Source organism: Coprinopsis cinerea, assembly GCF_000182895.1.
Source record: "Coprinopsis cinerea okayama7#130 chromosome 7 map unlocalized cont3.7, whole genome shotgun sequence".
In the NCBI taxonomy this organism is placed as follows: Eukaryota; Fungi; Basidiomycota; class Agaricomycetes; order Agaricales; family Psathyrellaceae; genus Coprinopsis; species Coprinopsis cinerea.
Window position 1 is genome coordinate 1,478,329 of NW_003307538.1, and position 21,150 is coordinate 1,499,478.

At 51.5% G+C, this 21,150-nt stretch overlaps 9 protein-coding genes across 9 annotated transcripts; 3 read left to right on the top strand and 6 right to left on the bottom strand.

Annotated features, from left to right (window-relative positions):
- Window positions 1–1,645: 1,645 nt before the first annotated feature.
- On the bottom strand, window positions 1,646–4,759 carry CC1G_00933 (bud site selection protein 6; the record flags this gene model as incomplete). Its single annotated transcript, XM_001831334.2, has 4 exons — window positions 1,646–2,928; window positions 2,981–4,338; window positions 4,389–4,567; window positions 4,631–4,759. The coding sequence occupies 4 exons, from the start codon at window positions 4,757–4,759 to the stop codon at window positions 1,646–1,648; spliced, it is 2,949 nt and encodes a 982-aa protein (XP_001831386.2).
- A 215-nt stretch (window positions 4,760–4,974) lies between these two features.
- Window positions 4,975–7,727, bottom strand: CC1G_00934 (phosphatase DCR2; the record flags this gene model as incomplete). Its single annotated transcript, XM_001831335.2, has 10 exons — window positions 4,975–5,062; window positions 5,112–5,252; window positions 5,307–5,388; window positions 5,440–5,642; window positions 5,696–5,868; window positions 5,926–6,037; window positions 6,092–6,539; window positions 6,593–6,950; window positions 7,001–7,158; window positions 7,211–7,727. 9 exons carry the CDS (start codon window positions 7,725–7,727, stop codon window positions 5,123–5,125), a joined length of 2,181 nt encoding a protein of 726 aa, XP_001831387.2. The 3' UTR covers window positions 4,975–5,062; window positions 5,112–5,122.
- Window positions 7,728–7,828: 101 nt separating this feature from the next.
- On the top strand, window positions 7,829–8,803 carry CC1G_00935 (hypothetical protein; the record flags this gene model as incomplete). Its single annotated transcript, XM_001831336.1, has 1 exon — window positions 7,829–8,803. One exon carries the CDS (start codon window positions 7,829–7,831, stop codon window positions 8,801–8,803), a length of 975 nt encoding a protein of 324 aa, XP_001831388.1.
- Window positions 8,804–9,107: 304 nt separating this feature from the next.
- On the top strand, window positions 9,108–10,538 carry CC1G_00936 (hypothetical protein; the record flags this gene model as incomplete). Its single annotated transcript, XM_001831337.1, has 3 exons — window positions 9,108–9,442; window positions 9,495–9,796; window positions 9,847–10,538. The coding sequence occupies 3 exons, from the start codon at window positions 9,108–9,110 to the stop codon at window positions 10,536–10,538; spliced, it is 1,329 nt and encodes a 442-aa protein (XP_001831389.1).
- Window positions 10,539–10,916: 378 nt separating this feature from the next.
- Window positions 10,917–12,494, top strand: CC1G_00937 (zinc finger protein 169; the record flags this gene model as incomplete). Its single annotated transcript, XM_001831338.1, has 4 exons — window positions 10,917–11,939; window positions 11,991–12,090; window positions 12,141–12,292; window positions 12,351–12,494. 4 exons carry the CDS (start codon window positions 10,917–10,919, stop codon window positions 12,492–12,494), a joined length of 1,419 nt encoding a protein of 472 aa, XP_001831390.1.
- Window positions 12,495–12,539: 45 nt separating this feature from the next.
- CC1G_00938 (choline-phosphate cytidylyltransferase) lies at window positions 12,540–13,713 on the bottom strand. Its single transcript, XM_001831339.2, has 3 exons — window positions 13,213–13,713; window positions 12,815–13,119; window positions 12,540–12,759 (listed from the first exon to the last, which is right to left on the bottom strand). The coding sequence occupies exons 1-3, from the start codon at window positions 13,500–13,502 to the stop codon at window positions 12,578–12,580; spliced, it is 777 nt and encodes a 258-aa protein (XP_001831391.2). The 5' UTR covers window positions 13,503–13,713; the 3' UTR covers window positions 12,540–12,577.
- A 563-nt stretch (window positions 13,714–14,276) lies between these two features.
- CC1G_00939 (OxyL protein) lies at window positions 14,277–16,039 on the bottom strand (the record flags this gene model as incomplete). The annotated part of the gene is made up of 8 exons (XM_001831340.2): window positions 14,277–14,667; window positions 14,726–14,900; window positions 14,950–14,984; window positions 15,026–15,133; window positions 15,315–15,423; window positions 15,538–15,639; window positions 15,806–15,863; window positions 16,022–16,039. 8 exons carry the CDS (start codon window positions 16,037–16,039, stop codon window positions 14,277–14,279), a joined length of 996 nt encoding a protein of 331 aa, XP_001831392.2.
- A 185-nt stretch (window positions 16,040–16,224) lies between these two features.
- On the bottom strand, window positions 16,225–18,215 carry CC1G_00940 (monooxygenase; the record flags this gene model as incomplete). The annotated part of the gene is made up of 7 exons (XM_001831341.2): window positions 16,225–16,934; window positions 17,094–17,281; window positions 17,365–17,372; window positions 17,432–17,743; window positions 17,798–17,962; window positions 17,990–18,130; window positions 18,189–18,215. 7 exons carry the CDS (start codon window positions 18,213–18,215, stop codon window positions 16,225–16,227), a joined length of 1,551 nt encoding a protein of 516 aa, XP_001831393.2.
- A 369-nt stretch (window positions 18,216–18,584) lies between these two features.
- CC1G_00941 (pentachlorophenol 4-monooxygenase) lies at window positions 18,585–20,519 on the bottom strand (the record flags this gene model as incomplete). The annotated part of the gene is made up of 7 exons (XM_001831342.2): window positions 18,585–19,361; window positions 19,417–19,507; window positions 19,558–19,734; window positions 19,790–19,824; window positions 19,884–20,204; window positions 20,264–20,423; window positions 20,482–20,519. 7 exons carry the CDS (start codon window positions 20,517–20,519, stop codon window positions 18,585–18,587), a joined length of 1,599 nt encoding a protein of 532 aa, XP_001831394.2.
- Between the last annotated feature and the right edge of the window lie 631 nt (window positions 20,520–21,150).

The window sequence follows — 21,150 nt, forward strand, 5'->3', positions numbered from 1 at the left end:
CCTTCCAATGCGATACCCCCTATCTACAGATCACGTCCTCATGCCCGCTATGAATCCATGATGATCATATATGACATATGGACTTCGTCTCTTTTCCTAAAGACAATCCTCCCGGACACCTCCCCCATTTTTAGTTTAGTGTATAGAGTAATTTTCTCCCTGTAAGCCTCGCGATCCTTATTCGCTGTATGTACAGTCTCATACCTCCAGCTGTATGTACTTGTATCTTGCCCCGCCTGTTGTAACTCTGCTTAGCTTATTGTACTACTCTGAAATTAATAGTGTACCATCATAATATACGTAGATCTGTGATCGAATTAGGGGGCCATCGACCATCCTTCCTTCCTGTCAAGCTTCTGACAAACGAAGTTTGTCGAATACACGATGCTGGGAATAAGGGTCTGCCGGGTGAATGTGGCGTTTTAGTCTAAGCTTTCTCCTTTTTCGGTACCTAGGCGATCGTTACAGAGATTGTAGTCGACAGACTGGTTTGGGACTACTGAAAGGAACGACTGTACAATTGATGAACGAGGGTGCATACGGAAGATCGAAAGGTACTGTGATGACTCAAGAGTGATGGTTCAGAAAAAGGTGTCGAACCGGACAGGGGGGCGAGGTGCGCCTTGCCCTTCATGATACGGCTTCATCCCGTCACACGCCTTACAGCGCACGATCTGAGAGATGGCAGTAACAGTGCTGTGGGTCTCGCACCCACACGTCCATATCCATTCAAGCTCGTTGAAATTGGACAATCTGTACTTGGAAGGTTTTCCACTGGCAGACGGAAATTGAAGGACGGGTTTGATCACCGTCGGAGGCAGAGGTACATGCTCTGAACAGAGTCGGGGAGAAGGTGATACAAGGGCCTGGATAAGGGTGTTCAAGTTATGGCCTGGAAGACGGCATTGATGACAGGAAGACATTACCTCTGAATCTCCCTCGCCATCCTCCGGTGAAGCTCCAGCTTTAGACATTGCGTGGATGAGAAAGGCCAGAAAGGTTTCGAAATATCCCCAAACGTCTTGGTACTGGATAGAGATTTCGTACGGGTCGGCGGTAGAAATTATGGCAAGAATGTCATAAGGGAGGCAGGCTAGGCAAAGAAGCAACGCCAATATCCGAGACCTTATCGTAGCACTGCTCGTCGGGCTGGCCAGGTCCATAGTAGGAAGCGATGGGAAGGGGACCGATGGTCGTGAAGAACGAAGTTCTCTGACTAGTCGACTGGCCTAACGTAAATGACGTTTCAGATCTTGGTGAAAAGGAGTACACCTCGACGAAATCATACACCCCCCATGGACCGGACCGTCTGAAAAAGAGACGAGGTGGTGAAAGTAGCCAGAAGTAGCATTAACTGGTATATAATGGACGGATAACCAAAGAATGTTGGAAAACACAACAACCGTATTCGAAATAAATTCAGAGGCAGGAGAAGAAAAGCATGCTGCGGTGCAAAGGGAATGTGCGGTCCATGTCGTCGAAGACGGGCAGAAGGAAAATAGTTAGGTATAGTAAATGCAAAACGAGTGTCAAATGATTGTCCATGGAATGTGGAAAGTAAGGAAGGTGCGATGATAGCGGTTAAAGGACTGTCCACAACACGTCAGAGAAAAGCATCCCGACACAGAACCCAAGGCCAGCATCATTAAGTGAATGATCCACTCGTAGATTCCGTATTCACCGTCGGGTCCGCCATCGACAACGTTGGAGTGCTCGGGTTGAACATCGCCTTGAGTGTCATCTCATTCTTCTTCTGCCGAATACGTTCCACTTCTTCAGCACCTCCGGTCATCCGCAACTTCTTATGCTCCACAAAGTCTTGCAGCTCGGCTTGCAGTTCGTCTGTCTTCGCATTGCGTTCCATCTCCCGATTCCTCTGATTCTCCTCGATGGCCTTCAGCCGCTTCTCAGGATCAACAGCAGCACCTCGGATCTCGAGCATGACAGTTTGCAGGCCATTATGTCCTTCCTCGGGAGGCGGCGGTCGGAAAGTGCGTTGCCGGACACGACCTTGGACGACCGTGCCAGGACCGCGAAGGCTTACAATTTGGTCGACATGCCCGTAAATCTCCAAAACAGCCTTGTGATCTTCGATGAGGTCGTTCAGGAATTCCTCTTGGTGTACGAGGAACTGTTGTTCCTCCACGATATTCTGCAGTTCCTCCTCCCACGTCTTCTTCCACATCGGTTTGATGGTCTTGATGTGCTCCTTGAGACTCTCCAGCTCTGCAGCGGTAGCATCGATGTCCTTCTTAACGGTTTTGAAGAACAACGGTTTCGGTGTCGTGTTCCGCTTGATCACATCGTCCTTGATCCTCTCCACGGTATCCTGCAACTTCTCGACCTCTGTGAGAACATCCTGACTGCGAACGTCCAACTTCTTCTTGCCGGATTCGATATAGGCACGACTGCCGCCGATGTTGGTATTGGCCAGCTGTTTCACCGATTGTGTCTGGCTTCGCAGAGTGCCCAGCGTCTCTTTAGTCTGTTTCATGAACTCCGTGTACATCTGACGCATGATTCCAAGATCTCGACGAAGATTCTGAACCTCGTCAAACTGGGTTTTGAGATCCTCGACAACGCGAGCAGAGTACTCCGACATAACAGATGCACCAGTCATCTGAGGTTGTAATGAATGCCCGGTCATTTGTGGCATGACAGGCATCGGTGGTGAACTGGACTGGTCCATGATCATCGCGCTGATGGAAGGATCACCAACGAAACGCGAGAGTCGTCGAGCAACATGTTGGAATTGTTTATCGGTAGGTCGAACGGCGCGAGGTGTGCTCTCGGCCATGGCGTGTGCAGTGATATCAGGGATTGGTGGGACATATTTGGGTTGGTTGGCAACTGCAGTTTTGAGATCCTTGATGTCTTGTGACAGCGAAGATATTTGGGAGTCAATATGCTGCTTGATTTGGTCCAAAGCTAGTGATGATATTTTAGCTTCTCGAAATCGTAAAACCCCCAGAAAACGTACGCTCAATATTTAAGGACAGAAGGCACTTGTCCTTCACCTCTTCGACGTCTTCCAATTCATACTGAACCCCGCTTGAGGGATCGCGAATGTAGATGGCCGGGAAGTTCTCTTGTCCAGGATTGTAGGAGAATTTGTCGACGAATAGAACGCGCAGCGAGGAGAACGATAGTGATGGTTCGATGGTAGCTTTCTTCACTTCGCGGCCAAGTTGCAGGAAGACTGTGATTCGGGAAGGTGTAGATTGCGTTGAGGGTGCGGATAATAATGTTGGTTCCGGCACTACTGAAGGAGTCGTAGCGGCAGGAGCGGCAGGGGCAGCTTCCTTAGCTGGTTCAGGTAACGCAGGTCTCGAGGTTTCCTTCTCAGTTGACTCGGGCTCTTCATCATCAACTTCTGTGAGAACTGCCAATTCGGTTGGCGTTGGAGCACTATTCGCTGCGACCAATGATCTTCGATGGGGATGTCCCCTAAGTGATCGTTCCCTTGTCGTCGTTGCACCAGTCATCTTGGAGATGTTGAATGTCGAGAACCGTTTCGAAGCTCTTCGCTGCAATACATCATTCTTTTTGAGGGCTTCAAGTGAACTTGCAACCTCTGGCGTTGCAGGGTCCAGAGGTATGTTCTCTGACGAAGGAGAGAGCGTGCCATTGATGGAAGCGGGATCAGGGCTTGAGGGTTCGATTTGCACAGACGGAGGCGGTGGGGGAGACGACATGGGTTTATCAACAAGGGAGTAGCGCTTAACATGGGCAGGAGCCACGGGAGCAGCGGGCGCTTGTTCTGGGGGTGGTGGGGCCGGTGCTTGATCGCTAGGGATCGTCTGAGATGCATCGGAGCCTGCGAATGATAAAGTCAATTGCGGGGGACCTGGTTCCTGGTTCTGCTTGGACGATCTCTGGGGTTCCGGCTCTGGCATCGAATAGGTCGCAGTTGGCTGCTCCGTGATTGTAGGTGCGAATCCTCCAACAAAATGATCATCTGTGTTCTGAACAGTGGCGCTCTGGGAAGTGACATCTCTGCGATTGCGACCCGTCCCACTCCTCCTGCTACTACTACCCACAACTTCCTGACGCTCTTCCTCTGGTATGGTCCGCGAGGCGTGGGATCTATGAGAGCCTTCACGACGAGAGGTCCGCGACGATATCCTGTCATGGCCGGATTCCCCAGAACCAGAGCGGTGCTTGTGATCAGACACTATCCTCCGATAGATGGATTGCTTTCCGCGGAGGCCTTGCAGCAGGTGGGTGATGATAGCTCTGACTTCCGGGAGGTAGATCTCGAGGTTTTCGGCGTTGGCCTCTTCGGCTAAACACTGTTCGAGCACTGTGCGAAGGTCTTCTGGGACGGACAATAGTTCCCTGAGAAAGCATAATGAGCAAACGACAGCGAAGATCAAGAGTCCTCTTACGCCATATCGATATTGAAGGCGGCAAACGCTGCCACTGCTGCATTGAAATCGTTTCCCAACCGCACGTAGACATCGCTAACATGTGTTTCGTCCACCCGTTGTTGGCTCCATTGCGTCAAGGATTCCAGGAGAGCCTTTATCGATACCAGAAGACGTGTGACCGCAGACTCTACAGCAGGCTTTACGGCCATGAGAGGTCAGATTACAGACCTGTAGCGAGCTGACCAGGAAGCATAACTTACATTGGCTCGATTGCTTGAAGCACGCTCAGCCCGGTTTGAACCTGAACTTGCATTTGAGGATATCGAAAGGTTATCGCGTCTGGATGAGTGACCATTGGCCTGAGAGTGACCTTGGTTCCTCGATGCCATGGCGCCGGAGGGAGCTGCGACGTCGGTGCGCACGGTGGAGGGAAAGGGAAAGTTCAAAGTGTCAAGCGGCTTGCCTTGTGGGGGCCGTTGAGCCGCCCTACTCAAGTAGTGGGAAATTCCTGCCAATCTGGTCGCTCCTTCCAACTCAGCGGCATTCAGACTTTAAATCTCGGGTTTCATGGGTACCTTCCACCACGAAGTGAATGGGGCTTCGGTAGTTTGAAAAGGGATTGTCTCCCGTTGCGATGGGCTACAAAAACTATCCTACTAGGTATACTAATGCACAAATAAATAATATTACTACTTCCTTGAGTATGAGTAAGCGTATGATAGATATAATGTGAATCCCAACCTTAAGCTCATTCAGAGAGCAGGCGCATCTCGACCGACGAGGATCATATCATCCACAATCTCGTCACTTTCAGTCCGTTTGTAGGTTCGAATGGTTTCTCCGTAGTCTGAGATCTCGTATATCCTGAAACGTCTATCAAAGCTGCGAATGGTCATTAGACTTGGTTCTTCTAGAACGAAAGCACCATCGACATACCCGACCCGACCATATCCAGAATATGAGCCTCCACCCCCAAAGCAGAACCATACGCCTTTCACTCGTCGACAGTTCTCAGTCACTGCATGTAATGTGAGCCTCCAAGTTGTGAATACAATGCCTGCGCACTTACGATGGCAGTGGCCATTCGCGATCACCTTCACCTCTGGGATCGACTGACGAGATGTATGGTCGCTTTCCAATGCACTGAGGATGCCTTTTTCAAAGAACCCGTCATTTCCTTTTGCATTCCCATCCGTTTCCTGGCCGGAGATTCCGACATCCAAAGGTTTTCTCGTCACTGGATCGAAGTCAGGAGGGTCGTAGGTTTCAGGACTACACGTGGCAATGTAAATACTGGCTGAGTGATGGATGCAAGGAGGACATACAGTGGCATGTGGAAGAACGCCAACGCATTAGGTTTAGCCAATTTCCGTATTGACGGCGTGATTTGGTCTTGTCGACTCCAAATATGACCGAAATCCTTTCTATCGTCCGGGGTGAATGGTCGTTCAATGGGTTTATGAGAAGCTGATTGTTGAAGGAACCAGTCAATTTGGTTCTATCAAGATTCATCGTTAACAGGATTACAGGAAGGAGATCAAAGGTGCCTGCCTACCTGACGGATCCAGTCGTATTCCGTTGGGGTGAAGAACCCGAACCAGTCTAGGAACCCCTTGGAATAGGAGCCCGAGTCCATGAAATATAACGTCAAGAGATGAGTTTTTGACCTAAGCCTCACGTTAGCCGCTGCAGGAAAAGAGTGGGGGCGTCGCGTCACTTACGCATCGGCGCTATTGACTTTCAAGACATAGTTTCCAACACCATGGATATCCTTGGGCCCATACTCTACCAAGCTGTACGGAAGCGACTTCATCAAAGCCATCTGTTCAGACTTGGGGGTCCCATCGTCCTCGTCATGGTTTCCAAATACCGCAGCCCAGGGAATCTTCCGATCTGTTACCGCCCTCGCAAACTTGGCAAGCACCGACTTTGTGTCCCAGGTCGTTCCTTGCCCATTCAGCTGATCTCCGCTGAAGACTACCAAATCCGGTTTCTCAGCATCGAGCATCCTTCCGATGAGCGTGTTGGTGAGGTTGTCCGACCCTGTACAAGGACTGAGGAGGGTATCGCGGCAGACTCCCTGTGAAACGGAGTAATGAAGATCGGCGATTTGCATGATTTTGAATTTGCCGTCTCGAGAAAAGTGAAGGGGAGGTGCTCGCGGCGGGACTATACAATGTCCATCAGATATGGGAAAGTCCTCTGTGTCGCGCAGAACTCACTTTTGACACCCCGTCTATAGGTAACATACGTCGATTGGACTTTTCCCTTCTTCTCCATCGTGGCCGGTTCGAGTCTTTCAAAGCCATACCAAGGAACGTCATCGCCGTATAGCACGTCGATTTCGGTGATCAGGTTGGCCTTTTCGTCATCAGACATCTGGCTCAGAGTCTTCCCGGTTTGGTACCACAAGTATAAAGGAGTGTCGCCTGCGCCGCGGATACCAGATCGTAGCGAGGTTGGAACCTTGTGCCACCGGTCTTTGCTGGGATTGGACGAGGGCGTCTCCTTTCCACCAAGTATTTTGATATTTGTTATCATGTCGACGTCTTGACGCCTTGTGCGACGATAGTATATGTGCTACAGGAGGTGAGAAGAGCGCTGGGCTATATGGCAGGCGGAATACATACTAGATAGCCTGAGGTCCGCCCTCCTTCCAGATTCAAATTCCTTCTCACCCTCACCCATTTCCCTCTGATAGCATCCTGTTCGGTGGTAGTGTCTGGCTCACAAAAGTCTTCTCTAATGGATGGGTTGAGCCAGCACCAAACCACCGCAATCTCCGAAACTGCAATCACATGAGATCTTTATTCAATGGAGAATAGGACGAGTCGACGTACGGCCAGTGTTATGTGGTAGCAGGGGAGACCATACATCCAAAGGAAGACTCGAAGAATCGACTTGTTCTCCAGGTTGTGTGACATTCCACCAGTCGACGTCCGGTCTCTCTATAGAGTCGCCCGTGCCCACAGCTGATTGATTCTTGTTCTGGGAAGCCGAGGTTGGTGAGTGTCCCAGTGATACACTCTCCCAGGACTGCCAGCTAATCCTTTGCCTCAATCCAGGCCCGTAGTTCGGTTTATACAGTACCCAGACATAGCTGAGGATGAGAGAGAAGACGACAAAGGTCGTCAAGGGTAGACAGATTGAACGAATGCCTCTGAAACAAGCAAAGCCGCCACACGAGACCATCTGGTCAAGTAGCCTCCAAGGCTTGTCGAAATAGGTTTCTATCCAAAGTGTCGCAGTTGGTGGTCGTGGTCGAAACGCAAGCTCTTGTCGTAATGACCTAAACGATCGCCGGGGTAGGCCCCTGATTGGCCAAGCCACGGTGCCGCGCCCAGGATCATGTGACATCGGACGCTTCAGGCAATTTGCCGAAGTGCGCGTTGGCAATTTCTCCAGGACCGCGACGACCACCAGCTACACAGACGGCCACAAGGACGACAAGGGCCATCATGTTGCAAGCTCTGGGACTCAGACGTTTACAATGCTCGACCCGACATTACTCGACCGTTCTCCCTGACGGTGCGCTAGCCGCCCGAACGGCGTCAACGCCCTTGGCCGTCAGACTCCGCCGGAGGAAAAAGTTGGGCGAGCTTGGAGCCAGTGGGACGGACGCCAGCGAGACTGGGTTGACCCCGACGGAAGTCTCGAGGTACAACCGGCTTCGGGCTCTGGGTGAAATCCCCACAGTCAACGGGGAACCCATGTCTGCTGAACAGTGGATCCAATATGTCAACGAGCGCCGTTCAAGGATACGTGGTTTCAAGGAAGTCGAGAAGGAGGATGGTAGCAAGCTCGTCAAGGCTGTCGGTCAACGTGTATACCTTCCAAACGTCATCTTCAAGCTCGTCAGGAATCATACCCCAACAGGCGAACCCTACAATCCCTACGAAGCCACTTTCCGTATTCCCAAGTCTATCACCAAAACCGATATTCGTTCCTACCTCGCTACCGTCTATGGCGTGCAGACCACCTACATCCGGACGGACAACTACTACGCCCCCACCCCCCTCCCCGGACGAGATACAAAAAAGCACAAATCGTATAAACGAGCTGTGGTCGGACTAGTCGACCCCTTCTACTACCCTCACCGACTCGAAGATATGCCGGCCGAGAAGAAGGCGGAGCGGGAGAAATGGATTCAAACCGAGTTCGCCATCGACACGATCGACAAGGCCCGCAGGGAAGAGATGTTGCGCCAGACCATTGGCCATGGTTCTGCTGCCTTCAGGTTCAACCCGGAGAATGCTACCAGGCGGTCACATATCTTGCGAAAGGTCGCCGAAAGGAAGGCACAGAGGGAGGAACTTATTGGCAAGATTGCTCAGGAAATCAGAGAGAAGCGGGAGGCGGGCGAGCCTGTGTCGTACGAGGCGTTGGCAACCAAGTCGTCGGTGCCAGCCAAGGACTCTTCGTCGTCGTCGTAACCTTGTTATCTGCGTCTATGTTAATGCTATTAATCGTAATACCTGCCCGCATGAATGCTAGACTGTGCCGACGGTGCCATTCAGGAACATTCATATACACTGATAGAATATTAGCCTACCCTTATCTCGTTAAGACCCTTTCCTGTACATTTCCACACTTTGCCTACGGTCGAGCTCGTCGTCCGCGCACAACCTCGAGCTATTCGACGTCGATGACAGTGCCTACACGTGATCGCGTCTGCCGGAGCTGGAAAATGAGGCCGCCTAATCCCTCCTCAATTCCCCAAGGTCGTTTGCCAGCACTATGTACCCATACTCCAAGACTTACTCCCCGCTCTCTTCACCAGCATCGTCGCCAGCAACGCTACCAGTCGATTCGTCGCCATGTTCCTCTCCGGGATTGGAGCCTCTCATATTAGACGACGACCACGACATCCCTTCAATTCACCCCTTGGCGGCCTCGTACAAAAGAACCAACGCGCCTAGGGATCCAGCCACCGAAGATGACCGTGTCGTGAAAAGGGCGCGTCTAGGGGGACAGAGTCTTGAGAAAAAGCTGTCGGAGTACCTGGAGGACGAGGTTTGGGCAGACGCGTCTGTCCCAGCTCTGGAGGAAGGACTTCGCATATTTCATCTGGAGTACGTTGCAGTATACACTAACTATTGGAACTGGTGCTGAACAAAGCAATAGAAACAAGGGCCTGACGAGGATCGACACGACGTTCCTCCGCGACCTCAGAAAGATAGTCGTACTACCAACCGCTGACGACAAGCAAACAAACGGGCCTCCAGTCAAGTCCTTCCAACGCGTTCCGACTACGCCGGCCATCGCTGCGCAACAAGTCCGCAGAACCTTCTCGCGGACGGAGTCAATTCGCACCATTGTGCCAGGGGAACGCGACGATAACATCCACATCTACCTGGCGCGAAACATGATCACGAAGGTTCCGAGAGAGCTCTTCCTGCTAACAAATCTAGTGACGCTGAGTCTCAGTGAGTGCCTTGTACGCGTTTAACGGACCATAATTCTGATATTCCCTCAGGAAACAACAGAATCGAGTACCTGCCTCCTGAAATCGCGCTTTTGACCCAGCTGCGCGATCTTAACGTTGCAGTGAATCGCCTCACCTATCTCCCATGTGAACTCGACCGACTTCCGTTGAAGACATTACATGTCCACCCCAACCCTTTCGAGGAGAAGCCTGAACCCAAACGCGCGACGGCTACCGAAAGCAAGTTTGATGTTCCTCCGCTAGTCGAGATCGCGTGTCGAATTCTCGTGTCTCCGCCGCAACCATCCTTCCTCGAGCAATTCGACACCGAAGGACCTCCAAGAGAAACGTTACTAAACTGTTATCTCCCTGTCTCTCCGCCTGTGGCCAGATCTCTTGAGGCATGCCTACCAGGCTGTGACCTGCAATCAGAACCTACGGAATACGATACAATGCGCATCACGGGTATGCACAAATGCCCCAATCCATCGCATCCTCCCCTTGAGGCGCCGAGATATTTTGTTCGACCAGCAGAGGAGCGAATGAGTTGGGAGACACATCTCGCGGGTCTGGACGTTGGTGGGGAGGTTCCTGTGCTTTGGAGAGGGTGTTCTCGTGGCTGTCTGTCGTTCTTGGACGTTGAGGAGGTCAAAGAGGACAAAGAGAAACCAGCAATTCCTGTTGACTTTGAGCCAGTGGCATCAACGGGGAACACAGCTGCGTTGGATTTTGATGACGAATGATTATGTAACCCACCTGGGTCAACGAGTACCACTACAGTACCATGATTTCCTTTCATCGTAACCTCGGAGACTGTATTTCTACCACCGTATTCTCTGTTGTTTCTCCTGTTTTTCCCCAATGCTAGGGAATCCAGTGAACCAGTACAGGTCGACTCCAAACGTTCAGTGCACAGACTGCGAAGAAGTCTGTCCGACAGTCGTCAACGAACTCACAGAACAGTGCACCGACCGCTGCGTGGTCATTGCCTGTAGGGACAGTCACGGTCATGAAAATTCTGGTCACTGTGATCTCGTGTGCGACAGCGCCACAAATTGCGTAGATTGCACGGGCTTCGATGCTTTTGTAGGTTGCCTTTGGACCAGCTTGATCTTGGGCTAATGGATGTCTATCCCCCTCAGCTTCAATGTTGCAACGACTACCACGAATATTTACCCGACCCGAAGGCCAACCGGGGAATAAACCCAAATCCTCAACAACAGAGCTGGGACAATTCTGCCTGGAACTGGTGCACCGACTGCCCCCCTCCCCAGGAATCCATACCCCCTTCCCCTGCCAGTAACATCGCTCAGAGCGTACCGCCCACTCCACAGTTCAATCCTCTCGCCTCCTTTGTCCAAGAGCCCCAACAACAGCATCAGTTCCAGCCTCTGCCCTCCCCCTACCTTAACCCCTCTCCTCTCCCCGAAAAATGCATGTGGAACAACTGCGATGCCGCGTTTGCAACCCTCTCCGACCTTGTTGGGCACGTCAACCTCGTCCATCTTCGACCATCTGAAATCCCAGCTCCCCAGCAACAAACACACGTAGCAACATCATCGCAGACCCATGTGGGCACCAATACCGCGACATCTACAGACTTTGACATGTCGTTATCGTGCCTCTGGGACAGCTGCAGCACCAGTGTGACGCCGCAAAACATTTCGGGACCATCGAGCGCTCCAGAGCTAGGAAATAACCCGTTCTCCGCACTCGAAACCCATTTGCTTCGGGATCACCTTGGATTGAATCTCGCGCACCTGGCGGCTCTCCGAAACAAGAAGCAAGTGCAGCAGGAACAGGCGCCCTCTCAGCAGGCGCTCTCGCCTCCACTTTCACAGCCCGCTACACAGCCTGTTCAGGAGCAGTATCAACAACCTGCACCTCCGGCCCCTGAAGAACCCGTCTTCAATAGACCCATTAGCAAGCACCCGTCCCCCAGTAGCTCATCGGACTCCGAAATTCATCGCTGTGGTTGGAAAGGTTGCAACGCGGTCTTCACCTCTTGCGACGAATTGACGTCACATCTAAACGTTGCTCACGTCGGCAGCGGGAAAGCGCATTACGAGTGCTTTTGGGAAGGCTGCAACCGCAACGGCGAACAAGGGTTCAGTAGCAAACAAAAAATATGTCGACATTTACAGGTGCGTTGTCTCTTGCCTTGTTGCTCGCCTGTTCACTGAATGCATCGGCAGTCGCATACGGGACATCGACCTTTCCAGTGTCAGATATGTCATCAAAACTTTTCAGAAGCGGCGACCTTGCAGCAGCATATGCGGCGCCATACTCGAGAACGTTAGTGTTCATTACAGATGTCTTTCTTTCGTGGCTAAATCCTTGCTTAGGTCCCTACGCCTGCGATTTCCCTGGATGTGGAAAGGCCTTCGCGATCATGGGCGCGCTCACGATTCACAAACGAATTCATAACGGGCTAAAGCCTTTCAAGTGCAAATACTGCGACAAGGCTTTCAGTGAATCATCTAATCTTTCAAAACATGTCAGTTGTCTTTCATCACGCTGCTAAATTGGAACTAACCCAATATCTCATCCCAAAGCTTCGCGTGCATACCGGTGCACGTCCTTATAGTTGCACCGAACCCGGGTGTGGAAAGTCGTTTGCTCGCCCAGACCAACTGAACCGACATATGGGTGTTCACCGGAAAAATGCAGACGCAGCGCGTGCTATCCCTGCTCAATAGACAGCTTTCGTGGGCCTTCACTCAAGTATTATTTATGACTGTATCAAGAACTAGTATTAAGGTGTACAATAGCTGGTATGGAGTCACAATTCACTGGACACCGCTACATTCGATGGCTCGGGTTCAGGCAGCCTTTCTCCGTCATCCGCGGTAGTTAATTGCAACTGGGGCATGGACTGGGTGGGCATTACAGGCGTTGAGGGGCTTGTCAATGGAAGCCTGACGATTGGGAACCCTCGTGTTCGGCGTGTTGGGATGACTTTGCCTGTTCTCCACACAGTTAATTTTCTGGTTGGACGGATGAGAAGGGTGGGACGCACCAAGTTTCTTGATGATATCGTATGCTCGCACACGAGCTTTATCGCAGTTGGGGTCAACTGAGGTTCCTTCATCCAACGCCAGGTAGTCTAACCTGCGTTGCAAGAGAAACTCGTCGGTCAATTCCCATGGAACGTTGGTGATAACTTCGTCGACCCAGCGACAGTGTCGCACCATCTCCACCCGTTCTACTTCAGACCAGACTGGAGGGTACCCTCGCTCGTTCAAAACTTGGTCTGAGAAGACGCCCACTGTGAGGTGGACCAGGGGAAAGGCGAGTTTGGCTTGTCGAAGTTGCAGAACGTGGCTAAATAGGGGTTGTAACATTCCCGTTGTCCGTGTCCCAGATATTCATTAGCGCCTATCCAAAACCGTTCCGTGAATGATGAAAGGCACTTACCCGACATTAAACATATCAAACGGGCCGTCGACATAGACTCGGACGGTCTTGTGGTTGACGCCCACTTCCTGCGCAGACGAGAGGCTGAGTGCTTTCCGCACGTACGTCTGGATCTCCTCTGGTGTCCAGTTTATAGTCTCGAACCGCTCGCGAGCAGTGGGCGTAGGCTCTGGCTCTTTGATGTCTTTGCCTTGGACGCGTGTCCCGGAGAGGTCTGCGACGCTTGATTCGAGGGAATGGTTTGAGACGAGGTCGTACTCGTCATCGTCAAATACAATTGAGTTATCCATGACGACTTCAGGAGATAGCAATGCCGGGAGCAGTGGACAGGGCAGAATTTGGGGACGACTAGAGAGATACGAGAAGTGAGGCAAGAAATGCTGTTGAAGCCAATGCAAACCCGTGTATGAGACCAGGGGCCATCGTTCTCGCTTGCCCCAGGGTTCGTTTTAGCCCTTCGTATCAAACACGAGGCTGGTCTTTCTCAATCTATTTGCTCGCCTTGATGCACGATGCTGAATGATTCGCCTGAGTACTCTCTCTCCCACACCTCTCGAGGCGGATCGGGCTGAGTCTGAAACTCTGGCTCGGGAACAAGGAGGTGAAAGACTTGTATAGGAACGGGGAGAATTTAGGTACAGCTCATTCTTCTATCTGAATGGTGGGTAAGGAAGGATAAGCGAGGTCTTAGGGGTCGAACCTCGTGCCAAAGATTCTGGAGTGCACGGATACGGGAACTTTGAGGACGGCCCCTACTGCCGCATCTGGTCGCACTACAATCAGTCCGTGTCCCTCTTGGACATAATTTTCGTACACATGTCCCTCACGATCCTCCAATACGAAACCCGCCTCGTCGACGTTCCCAGGCAGCGGTCTCTCAGACCGTGCCACGAGCACGGAAGTGACCAAGTCCTTCGGATAGCGCTGGAGCTCTTTCAGCGCACCCACGGGGTCGATAAAGCCTTTGAGAAGCAGGACTGTGTGGGAAGTGGCATGGGTAGAGAGCACCTCGAAAACACGAGATAAGCCCCTGGACGCCTCTGTTGCCTTGGGCCTGACAAGGGTCACGCCAGAGGCGTCCGGTGCTCTGTCTCCTTCAGGTAGTCCAACTTCCGTTCGTCCAGAACTATGGAACTCCAGCGATAGTTGATTCCTAGCTGGAGGATGTTTTCGTCTCTGATGTATTCCGAGCGACCTCTAAAGGCCTTGTCCAGCAGGTTCGTCGAGATGTTGAGCATCTCTGAAATAACGGGAAGGCGTTCTTCGGTGTAGGTCCCTAGAAGGCTGTGGGGAGCAAGGTCTTTGACTACAAGGGCTAGTTTCCAGCCAAGATTCAACGAATCTTGTACACCGGAATTCATGCCTTGCGCTCCGGTAGGGAGATGGGCATGACCAGCATCCCCGGAAACGAAAACCCGCCCGGAACCAAATGAGTTGGCCATTCGGATATTGGGTCTGGTGTCGGGAGAACCATATTCAATGAAATACCCGTTGGAAGTCTGAAGATGCCCACCTGTAGGGAGACATCCATTTCACTTCCCAGAACTCTAGACCGTGCCAGCTGGCCAGGCTTTTCATGAGAAACTCGCGAAGAGAGTCGTGGCTCGCGCCAATACTAGTGGGTAGGTCGACTGTCCTTCCACCAATCATGAAGTTGATCGGAGGCATCCCCACATAATATGCCATACCTATAAGATTCTTCGAGTCAATAATCCAATTAAGTGGGGGGGTGTTAACGCATGACAATGTCTCCTATGAGCATATTATCAGCCCTAGTTTCCCCCTCGAAAGTTAGACCCAGCTGCTTTCTGACCTGGCTCTTCGGCCCATCAGCACCCATTGAATGATCCACCCAAACTGTAAGTCCACTTCTTCCGTCCCTCGTCCCTCGACATGCCTCGCCAACTTGACGTTGACCATGCTATCAGCGGCTTGGTGCAGTGATTTGAACTCAGTCCCATATTCTACTCGAATACCATGATCCTCCAGAGCGGCCCTCAGGATTGCTTCTAGGTTGTCTTGACCGAGAATAATAGGATTGTGCTGAGCGTGAAGTCGTCACTTGGAAATTCTTACATCCGATTTTATTGAATCAAGCTTACATAGGAATGGTGAGAGTGACCTCTCGGTACGGGACCGCAATTGCATTGTGCAGGAATTCGGTACTATTGAGCTTGTATTTGCGCATAGCAATCATCGGCGCAGCCTCGTCTATGATTTTGTGTATCAGTCCGAACCGGTCGAAGAGCTCCAGGGAGCGGGGCTTGCCAAAATATCAGGCTCACAGTCGGATGTCAAAGGGAAACTGCATCAGGACCTGTATACCAGCTCTTCGTTGCCCGACAGGTGGTTGTTTCTGATTCTCGATAATACGGACAGGGATACCGTTCTTGGCCAGCGTGAGCGCAAGAACAAGCCCAGAGGGCCCTGAACCAACCTGCACCGAAAGATCAACATAGAAGTACGTGGACAGTGTCGAGAATCCGCACAATTAGAACAGGAGGACAGGCCGCGATTCGCGCGAGATGATTGGCTTCGATCGACTTGAGGGTGCGGTTGATTGAGTTGATTTGAGTCACTGTCCTCTGCTCACTGGCTTTTATAAAGGATGGCTGCTTTTGTTGAGGTACTGCATCATGGAACACACCCTTCTAGAAGGCCAGCGTCGTTAGTCACTCGAATGAGCTCCATTTTTCCGGCGGTATTCACTTACGGGTCAGTCTCTCGTCTGGAACAGGGTCCTGGGTGACTGAATGTAGATTTGCTTGATGGCATCGGTGGGTTCAGAGACGAATGGCGGTTTGCTGACGTCGATACATGCGCCCATGCGCAGCATTTCAAGCGGGAAAAATACCTCCGTGGCATCCTTTCAGCCTGATCAAAATGGCATCAAAGCCGGGTAGCCCGCTTCCGGCTCGACGGATAAGGAACTTGGGACATCCCTAGAAGTACTACACATTGCAACGACACTGCCGCATAAGTATGAGCAGCCGGTAGGAGTTAAGGGGATAGCTAATCGGAAAGGAGAAATATGCCCGAGAAATAATCGTGTACAGAGGAAGAGGATCGGAGCATGGCGCCTATCATTCCATCTGGCCGTACAATAATCAGTCCACTTTCCTCCTCCGTGTAGGTTTGACTGACACGCCCATCAGTGTCCGTAAATACAAAGTCCACAGTGCTGGGAAGACTCCCAGACGTATATCCTTCCGACGGAACGACTGCAACAATTTGTATGAGGACCCCGGAATAGCGACTCAGCTCCATTAGCACTGTCTTAGCGTCAACGACCCCAGTGAAAATCACGACTGTATGATGGGTTGTCTTGTACACATCAGAGAGTCGCGATATGACCAAAGGAATGGTTGCTCGGGTTTCAACAAGGCATATTCCAGACGAGTCGGGTGCTCTGTCACCTGGCTGGAGCACATCTGTTGCCACCCTCCCATACGAGTCGATGGGTGGGGTCTTCTTGCATCCGCTGTCGCTTAGAACGATCGAGCTCCAGCGATAGTTGATTCCGAGTTGATGAAGTGCACCGTCTCGACTCCATTCCCCTCCTTCTCCGGGACATTGATTGAGGGCTTTGTCCAGGTATTCGGTGGATAGGTTCAACATCTCTGCGACGACAGGGATGCGCTCTTCGGTGTACGACTCTAGAAGCTCCGAGGATGCAAGGCCTTTGACCACCAGATTCAGCTTCCAGGCAAGACTGAGCGAGTCTTAAACGCTCGTATTCATGCCCTGGGCACCGGCTGGAGGATGCGCGTGACCAGCATCCCCGACGAGGAAGACGCGACCAGACCTGAAAGAATTCGCCATTCGGATGTTTGGCCTGCAAAACGAGGTCAGTCCAGGTCCCTATAGACTCTGAAACAGACCTCGCACCGGTACAAGGACATCCATGGTATATCGAGAAAAGAAATTCCCGGCCAGTGGCGCAATCTTTCCGCAAGGCATTCTCGGAGAGTTTCCTGGCTGGAGGCTGCCGACCTCTGACAAATTCACCTGGTTTCCTCCAGTAATAAAACTAAACAGACCAGCTTTCTCTGTGGGCCGAAGACTTAAGCTACAGAAGAAATTAACTAGTGAACTGGGAAGAGTTGCCATCAGGGCACCTATAAGGTTTCCGAAGGGTCACCCCACATGTACCATACGTACTAGAAAAAACGATCCTTAGTAACTAGTGTGGGCGACAGTTTCCAGAACTCAGACTCACCTCTGGGCCCAATCCTTCCACAGAAGTGTCACCTACCAACAGGCTGTCGGCTCTAGACTCGCCGTCAAAGGTCAGGCCTGCTCGTTTCCTGACCTCGCTTTTCTCCCCATCGGCGCCAATGACCCAATCGTACTGGCTTTCTTCCTCGATGGAATTATTTGGACCGTGGTGTATCAGTTTGACGTTGACACATTCTTTGCTACCGGTGAGAGTTTTCATCTCGATTCCATATTCCACATTTCCGCCGTGTTCTCGCAAAGCTGATATCAGAATTTTCTCGAGACGGTCCTGGCCGAGCATTAATAGGTTGGGCTAGGAACCGAAGGTTGACGTCAGGGAATCACTTAATGAAAGAGTTCCACCTACAAACGGTGTCGTTGAGGAGGGCTTTGTTGAAGGGGACATTTCGATCTCTTGCACTACTTCAGTGACATCTGAGAGCCTGTACCTTCGGATCCGGGGAACCGGTACTGCTTCGCCAAGGACCTGATCGACAATGCCTAGTTGTCCAAACAATTCCAGTGTGCGGGGCTGCAATAAATTCAGTAAAAGATGTACTACGATAGGGGAAGCATCCACCATAATTCCAGCTCCTCTCTGGCCAGGAGCGGGTTCTTGTCTCTTCTCAATGATCCTCGTCTGTATCCCGTTCTTTGCCAATGCGAGGGCGAGGACTAGGCCTGAGGGTCCTGACCCTATCTGGACGCATCACAATTTGAAATGAGCTCGAAGAAAGGCGAACGAGGAGAAACCATACAATCAGTACACGGGGAATGTTATCCATTGAGGTACGTGGCAGGTCGAACCGTGACGGCACCTGGAGTATATATAGCATGTATGGGCCTCTGACGGGCCACAAGGCGTACTGTGTTTGGGATTTACACCTCAGGGGAGTCCTGAGGTTGGTCTATTGCGTCGTTCTGAATCAGCCCATGATCATGAGCGATCAAAAGAAGCTCACTGGTGCCGTCCCGTCTTCGCGATGGAGCGGCTGACCGTGATTATGAACTCGTCAGATTAGTAGCAGTTCTTGGCGTTAAACAAATCTCCGGGGTGTACTTTAGGTCCGTCGATCCACGTAGGAACTCGAGCAGAAATGAACGGTGCCATTAAATGAGTCGAGTAATGAGGGGGGGTGCGATCATACATGATATCACGGTGAAGCCAACAGCCCCTTGAAGTATCGGTGTAGTGAATGGTGGTTTTGGAGGATACCACCGACGATTCCATCTGGGCGAACCATTATTAGGCCGCATACTTCGGTGATGTATGCGTCATGAGCGTGACCGTCATGGTCCTCGAGGACGTAGTCGGCGTAATGGGATCCAGACGGTATTGATTGGCGAGGCTTGACGATCACCACCGACTTCACGAGTTCCTTCGGATACCGGGCCAATTCTTGAAGAACGTGCTTGGGATCGACGAGGTGGGCAAAGATGAGGGCTGTATGGTGGGAGACGCTGAATATTTGGAATAGTGAGGATGATTTTCGGGTGAATAGTTTTGAGCGATCGGCTTGAAGGAGGCCTGTTGAGTCTGGTGCTCTGTCACCTGCCCGTAGTCGACCGTCATAGTCATTGCCATAGGGTTCCATCTTCTCCTCTTCCTCGTAGAAGTCAAAGTCTTCCAAAAGAGCATCCTCAGCAGCCTCTTTCTGAATCTCGAACGCTTTCCTCTCGTCTAGCACAATCGGACTCCACCTGTAGTTCACGCCCAGCTGCAACAAGGAACCTCCTTGAGTCCACGGTGACTCGTCCTTCTCCTTGAAGGTCTTGTTAAGAAGTTTCGTTGTCTGATCTAACATCTCCGCAATTACAGGGATACGCTCCTCGGTGTAGGACCGCAGCAGCGTGGGTTTCGCGAAGCCCTTGGCGACTAGGGCCAACTTCCACCCCAAATTGAGCGAGTCTTGAATGCCCGTGTTCATCCCCTGAAGGAATGTCAGTTAGGGGCCAGATGACGCGAGGTCAAGAATGGAGCCTTACCTGGCCTCCTGTCGGGCTATGAACATGTCCAGCATCCCCTGCAATAAGCACCCGGCCAACCCCAAATGACTCCACCATACGGATATTCGGGCTGGAGACATCATTCAGACAACCCCCTCGAGCTCTAAAGGTTAAACTCACGTGTAATAGGACATCCAAGGGATCTTTCCGAACTTGAGTTCTGTCCTGTTACCAACGTGTCTTCTAAAGCATTGGCGGACAGTTTCGTCACTGGACGCGATCTCCGAGTGGTTGATACACTTTCCAGCGATAATGAAGTTGAAGAGGCCGGGCGTTTCGGTAGGCCGTAGGCTCACCCTGAAAGACCCGGTGAGGACGGATGGAAAAAGCCACAAGGACCGAAAGAACTTACAAGACATCGGCAGCATCACCCCACATGTGCCAGTGCTATAGGTGATAAGGAATCAGCATCGAAGAAACTTTTAAGGGAAGAAATAATGACACACCTTGGAACTCAAGCCATCCACGCATATGTCACCAACAACGAAATTCTCCACCGTTCTAGTCTCGCCTAAGAACCGTAACCCCAGTTGTTTCCTCATCACGCCCTTAGCACCGTCCGTCCCAATCACCCACTCATAAGACGCCTTCTCAGGCTCAAGCCGGTCCCCCTTTGGCCCACGTTTTATAAGCTCCACCTCCACTCGTTCAGGATATTGGGTGAACGATATTAGTTCCGTTCCCTTTTCCACGACACATCCGTATTTCGCAAGCGCTGCATGAAAAATAGTTTCGAGTTTGTCCTGTCCGAGGAGTAAGGGATTGAGCTGTGAAGGGATGGGGGTAAGGACATGATCACGATCCGAGTTCCGCTCTCACAACGTACGAAAGGATTCGTGGGTGTTGGATCCATCAGTGGCGACATGGAGAATTCCTGGAGAACGTCGACGCCTTCTGGCATCTTGTATTTTCGGACCATAGGGATGTTGATAGCTTGCTTGAGGACATCGTCGATAATTCTCAGATGGCTGAAAAGCTCTAATGACCTGGGCTAAAGGAACGTGTTCAGGGCGCGTTGAATGTCGAAACTTGGCCGAGCCGTACCATGATGCCTGCGCCTCGTTGACCCAGTCGCGGTTCATGCTGCTTTTCAATGATACGAACAGGTACTTGGTTTTGAAGGAGGATTAATCCAAGGACAAGGCCTGAAGGACCGCCTCCAACCTAGAGAAAGAGTGGTTGGGATCTACTGAGCAGGGGAGGTTGAGGGGACGTACGATCAGGACAGGCGAGGGCTGGCGCGACATTGGATGGCTTCTGTTACAAGGAAAACTTCAGATGCGCGACGAGGTGGGGAACTTTATGACGATGGCCGGTTTCGTGAAGGCCTGGACTCGGAAGGATGGCCACAAGGTAACACAAGGTTCCAATGTATTTCCGTGACGGACCGGAGAGGCGAATGGAAGGAAGTAAAGGAAGGAAACGGGGTCTATTCCACCAGTCGGATGGTTCCCTCATTCGTTTTATACTTGGTGGGCAGGTTGGGATCAGGCACCCTGAACATGACTGAAGGTAGCTATCCTGAGATTGGAAAGGGCGCCTCCGGATTCTGTTTACATTTTTTAAAAGTCCGGGGCTCACCTTTTGATGAAAACATAGCCACGTGTATAAGCGCCTGTACTTATGTTACGAATCAAAAACACTAATCAGGTCGGTGGCGCTGATGAGTGGCAAACTTCTTCCCATAAATTCTTGTATGGATTGCAGGGATGC